At 45.8% G+C, this 6,000-nt stretch overlaps 1 protein-coding gene across 3 annotated transcripts in view; it reads right to left on the bottom strand.

Moving 5' to 3' along the window:
• Positions 1-640: 640 nt before the first annotated feature.
• PATJ (PATJ crumbs cell polarity complex component) overlaps positions 641-6,000 on the bottom strand; it is a 398,931-nt gene continuing 393,571 nt past the window's right edge. For all 3 annotated transcript variants that reach the window (XM_075557001.1, XM_075557016.1, XM_075557007.1), the window contains one exon: positions 641-2,639. In XM_075557001.1, coding sequence (XP_075413116.1) covers positions 2,493-2,639 — 147 coding nt within the window. In that variant the 3' untranslated portion in view covers positions 641-2,492. The remainder of the gene's footprint in view (positions 2,640-6,000) is intronic.

Raw genomic sequence — 6,000 nt, 5'->3', positions numbered from 1 at the left:
GTCCAGCCCTTCCCCCCAAATAAAAACCCAAACCCACTGCCATCAAGTTGCTTCCAACTCACAGCTACCTTATAAGGCAGGACCGAATTGCTTCCCAGGGTTTCCAAAGCGCTGATCTTCACAGACACAGTCAGCCACGTCGTTCTCCACGGGAGCAGCTAGTGGATTCCAACCGCCCACCTTTTGGTTAGCATCTGAGTGCTTCCCCACTGTGCCAACAGGACTTCTCATCAGTCCCTCCTTAAGCAACTACACATGCTTGCCTTCTTTGAAACATCTACATGCCAACAGTCAGCAGTCAGCCTTTTCTAGGTTTACTGTTTCCTCATGTTAATCTGGAAATGATATTATTACCGTAGCAAGTGCAGCCTAACTGATGAGGCCCAAACTGCATGTGTGGGTGCAAAAGACCTGCTCCTTATGATACAAATGTCCATTTTCACACCTGCTTATGGGCCAGTAAATTCTGATTTACATTTTATGGGGGTGGGCAAGGGAATCATTTATTTGTCATGCCAGCAGAATCAGTATTTTGGTCAATTGATTGCTATCAGGCGTATAAAGCATCCTGATTCCTTTATCAGTGGACTGACTCCCAAAGACAATGTATAATGAAACATCACCACCACACATCAGTTCAAAATGTGCATTTAATGGCCATTCCATCGAAATCAAGCAGAATCACATTTCATTCTCAAGTTGCATGTGGGCTTCATTTTGTCGTGGCCACCGGAGGTGTTCTTGAAGATGCAACTAACACAGGAGAGCTTGGAGGTTGGGAGCTTCTCATGCATCAGAAAGTGAGATTGTACACTGTGTGTCTTGATTATATAAGACTCACATACATGGTACATCTCCAAAGCCGGGTGTAGTTTCAAAAAACAAAACACCAGTCACGAAAGACATTTTCAACATAAAACTCAGGCACTCGACTTTGGAATAGCCACAAAATATTCCAACAAGAGTTAATGCACTTTGTGATTGCATCTATGCAAAGGAAATGCTCGGTTAAAATCTAGACTTATTAACGAACCTTTTACATTGATAACTGCTGGGCGCCATGTGAAGCACTGTGTTTTAAATAATGCGGAACCACTGCCTCTACGAGGGACGCTGTGTCCATCCTTCACCGGACATTTCAGTGCACCCTGGGCCTTTCGCCACTAAGCCTTTCCTCTTTGCTCTGGCTGGTACCTGCATAAAAATGCTTACGATTAACTTGAGGGGTGTACTGCAAGTGGCAGCTGTGTTTCCTGTCTTAGCAGAACTTCAACAAATGGCAGGCTCCTGGGAGACATGCGCCAACCAGTCCTTCCCTGCGGCCAAGTCTAATTTTGTGTGTTCTGTTAATGGCAAAACTTGTCGCTCCCTGTAGGTTCCATCGAGGTTGGGACTGCTTGATTTGTTGGTGTGGAGCTCTAGGGGAAAGAGAATCAAATTTGTCACAAGACTCCCCAGAGCTGTCTGACTTGAAGGAGGACTTGCTGATCTCTGCAGTGTGGGTCTGGGGTTCCGATCTCCTCACCTGACCACGGAGGGGTGGGGGTACTTTAATGCCTGCCTACTTAGGCGCCATTAATTTCCGATGGACTTCCTAGACCTGAACCTGGAGTAGCAGTGTTAGAATTCAGAACATGGATGCTAATCGTCCCTGTTGAGAAGAAGGTGCGTTTGCTCAGTGGTGTGCATTGATGTGGCTAGAAAACAATCGGAAAGCTTTTCAGAAGTTTTAGAAGATTATATGGTATTCATCCTTATACTCTCCTAATGGACTCATCAAAATCACCATTGACTAACTTATAAAGATCCATCCAGAGACATGGATTTGAACATTATGCGGCTATAAGTTATACAGAAGACCGCACAGTGATTTCCCATAGGAGAACCTGGCATTTCATCCGGGGCTCGCTGGTAAGTTAATTACACTGCGGACGTCTCCCGGCCACTCCGAGAAACAATTAGTGTGAGCAAATCATGAGTTAGATGACAAGTCACCTAACCAGTGAAGAGAACCTCACTGGAGGAGTGCTGAAGGGGTGGTAAGCCTCTGTGTGAGCTGGGGGAGGAGGGAGAAGGGCTTAAGAAGGGAGGGATTGTTGACTTCACTTTGGGAACTTCAAAGTGTTCATTCAAAGGAAAATTCCATCATGTTTTAAATCCATCTTCCCAGGAACTTTTTGAAGTCCTTTTTATAATCAGAACCAGTTGGTCAATAAACTTCAGTGTTAGGTGCAAAACAGGTAGGACTCATTCCAGTTTTTGAAATTAGCCTCACCAACAGGTGTCAGACACTGGGAATCACTAGGGAGGGGGGGTCACTGTTGATTTGATTTCACATTGGTCACGTGAGACCCCGCCATCTCTCCGAGCAGAGGATGGGAGGCTGCCAATGCGAGTGAATGTGAGGTGAGGCCGTTTTTCCTTCCCATGCAGGCTGCATCTTCCCACGGGCATTCTCCAAGAACAACATCTCTCGCGGGGGTAGCCAAAGCTCACGACAACACAGTTAAAGTCACAGACCCACGCTGGCGCTTTAGAATGGCCACAGCTTGCTCGTGAGTAACGCCTTCCAGAGTCTCACCATTGACAGCTAAAATCTGATCACCTCGCTTCAATTGGCCATCATCTGCGGCGGCTCCCTACAAACAAGAAACATTCCAGTTTAATCTGGGGGGGGGGGAGGGAGGGGGGAGAAGCAGTTTACATGGAAACACCAGTAAAGCCTCTAACTTGTGTCTGGTACTCATATGAAAAGAATAACTTTTAAACACAACAATTGACATTATTTCTAGGTAATGCCTTGAAGAAAAATATTGGCTATATTGCTATTGAGTAGTGAAGGTTCAATCATAGTTCCCATAATTACGAATCATCCTACTAGAAAGGTACCGATACCCACATTGCTTTCCAGTAGAACCTTACTTCAATATTCGATGTGATTGAATGTTATTCCATGTGTTGTTTATGGAAACAAATGTAATAAAAGAAACAAAGCCATTCAACCTGGCGCTGCCAGCTGTGTTGCTAATCCACCATTAGAAGGTTCCCACTCAATTATTACTCTATCAGCACCGGAGTGCTTTGACAAAATAAGTGTAGCTTTGAAATGGGTGATTTACATGGCATGTGAAGTGTGTATCAAGCGGTTTTACATATTTCTACAAGGAGCTGTCAAAATGTGTGTGGAAAATTTATACAAAGGGTTGTCAAAAATGTTTGTAGAAAAATCCATTATCTTTCTATTCTGCTTCTTTCATAAACCTTTTGGAGTTCCCTGATATATAAACAAGTGAGTGCAGTATCTCTGAAACTTGAAAATATTATATTCAAAGGCCGCACCTTGATTTGTGTTGGGTCAATTTAAGCTCCTAAAAGACTACAATATATGCCATCATGCGTGGCTCTTCAAATGCACGAAGCCAGTGAGTCGGGACTCCTCTCCTGTGGCTGCGTAAGAATGCCATGATCGAGGCAGAAACATTTTGGATGAGGAAGGACCTGGAGTGTGGACCTGAGGCTGCCTCACTGGAGGCTGTCTCCATATGTAGGGGTAATTACTAAAATCGCTTGGAAAGTGAGTATGAGAGTATATTCTTTTTTTTTTTCCTACCTCCCCCTGCAGCCCCCGCCTCTCTCTCTAGAGTATATTCTAAAAGAGGGGAACCATGGGAGAAATTAAGGTGACAGCGTAAGGTCTTGTCTGAGCTAAAAGGTGCTGGTGCTCCAGAAAATGGGGGAGGAGGTGCCGGGGGCGTGGGCGTGGGGTGTGGGGGGCTGGTCCTGAAGTGACAGGCGAATTATCTGGAATTTCAGCATACTGAAAAGGACAGGAACCCTGTACGGAGGCTGAACAGAGAATATTCAAGGTCAATTCTATAATGGGAGGAAGATACAAGATTAAATAACTTGTAATGGTGTAACCTTCATACAACTCTCTCTCTCTTTCTGTTTACGAAGCAATGTGCCGGTGCACGAGGAAAGCCAGTGGGAAAAGCAGACCTGCTGCGCTACCTCACTCTCGTTCCCTTCGGCGTGCTCAGCGTAAGGGATTCGCGAGGTTTCGGGTGTCTGGGTTTAGTTGTCGAAGGGGTGTGCTACGTTCGGCAGGTTTCCACTTCAGTCAAGCAAACGAGGCCTGGCTTTTAGGTTTGCAGGGCTCATACACCGTTTCAGGCATTCGGCGCTGACTTGACCAGGGTTTAATCTCGTGGCAGTTGTGGACTAAGGAAGGGAGGAGGAAAGCCTGGCTCGCAGAGACTGCTGTCTCCCCATTTGCTACGTGCCCGGACTTGATCCCTTTGCCTTCTTGGAGCCTATCAAATGGCGTGCCACTGACCGTACGTCCTGTGTCCCAGGAAACGCATGACACAGAAGCTAAGCGGCAAAGGTGGTAGCACAATGAAATGACTCTCCAGTGAGACTGAAACTCAGGTTTTCAGATTTCATAGGCTCTGAAAAAAAGGCTCACTGCATTTTCAGAGTTGCTGTCTTCAAGACAATCTCTTTTTGGCTTACGGTAAAACTCAGCTATGGGGACTAGGGCCGACGTTTTTTACATTTCCAGCTATACAAATGCCTGGAAGAATATGGAAGTGCTGACAGCCTGTGATCAGTTGGACGAGTCTGGCAACACTGAGAGTTCCCAGTGCCTGTGCGCCTTCACGTGCCCGCGTGTCTCGTGCTCATTTTAAAAAGCTTAGGACACCAACCAGATCATAGGAGAGCCCACACAGCGAGCAGACAGGTGAGTTCCAGGAAGCTGAAGAAAACGTTTTTAAAAGAATCTTTAAAGAAATACTCTTTTGTCAGTTGTTGGCTTACTGATTTTGCTATAGATGGCCTTTTAATTTGGCTATACCAACTTACTACACAATAAATAAAAACAAGAAAAAGTTATTAGACAAACTACATCTTATGAGAATAAATGCTAAGAAACTAGCCAAATAATAATTTACACTGGAAAATTATTTATTCTCACTGTCAGTGAGAGTGTGGAAGTATTTTTGGTTTTCACTCAAATTTTCTTCTATTTTAGGCAGGCCTCACTTTACCAAGAAAAAAAAAGTCCATCTTTAAAAACCAAAGCAAGCAAGTTCAAAACCAAACAGCCAACCCAAGGATAGTCTCTCTTAGGCATTTTGTAAATGAGCATCCTCATAGGGGCTTCGTGAGGGGCCTGCTGTGGGAACTTCAGTCCATCATCCCTACCCCTGCCTTCACACTATGATTTGATGGTGTTCCTTTCAAGCTGCCCCAGTGCCTGGTCATTACACACACACACACACACACACACACACACACACACACACACACACACACACACACACACACACAGCAAGCTCTGGGCACTCACAAATGGGCGAGACTGTCATTCCTCTGGCCTATGAAAAGGAAGAGACAGTCACAGCTTGGGGTAGGCAGCTAAACCCTGGGCCCCAGGGCGAGACTTTCTAATCTGCCGGTACACTCACATGAGCTGATGATCGCAAACATTTTGGGGGAACTTTTACAGGCATCATCAGGCTGACCAAATGGAACCAAACTCACTACCATTGAGTTGGTGCCAATCACATGACGCTATCGGACAGGGTAGAATTGCCTCTCTGAGTCTCTGAGACTGTTGGCTGTTTATGCAAGTAGAAGGTCCCATCTTTTTCCTGAGGAGTGGTTGGTGGGTTCGAGCATGCAGACTGCAGCCCAGTGCAGAACCCAGTAGGTCACCAGGCTGACAGGAGGCCAGGACTCGAGGAAACCGAGGGGCTGTCCCTGCAGGCTTTCAATGGCCCTTCACTAGATGGCTGGACCTTTCAGAAGGAAAGAAGACTCATCATAACGGTTTATGGTCTTACGTCTTAGGGAAAGACCCACCTCAGAGATGACCAGGATGACGCATCACTCTCGCTCAAAAGGTTCCTAAATTGCCAAATTCTGAACCGGAGATTATGCCAAATCATGGCTGGAGCCAGGACTCGGTTTGAAATGGTTCAGTCTTAGCAACGG

Source organism: Tenrec ecaudatus, chromosome 1 (assembly GCF_050624435.1).
Source record: "Tenrec ecaudatus isolate mTenEca1 chromosome 1, mTenEca1.hap1, whole genome shotgun sequence".
Classification (NCBI taxonomy): Eukaryota; Metazoa; Chordata; class Mammalia; order Afrosoricida; family Tenrecidae; genus Tenrec; species Tenrec ecaudatus.
Note: the sequence above shows the minus strand (reverse complement) of the source record. Positions and strands in the feature narration are given on the sequence as shown.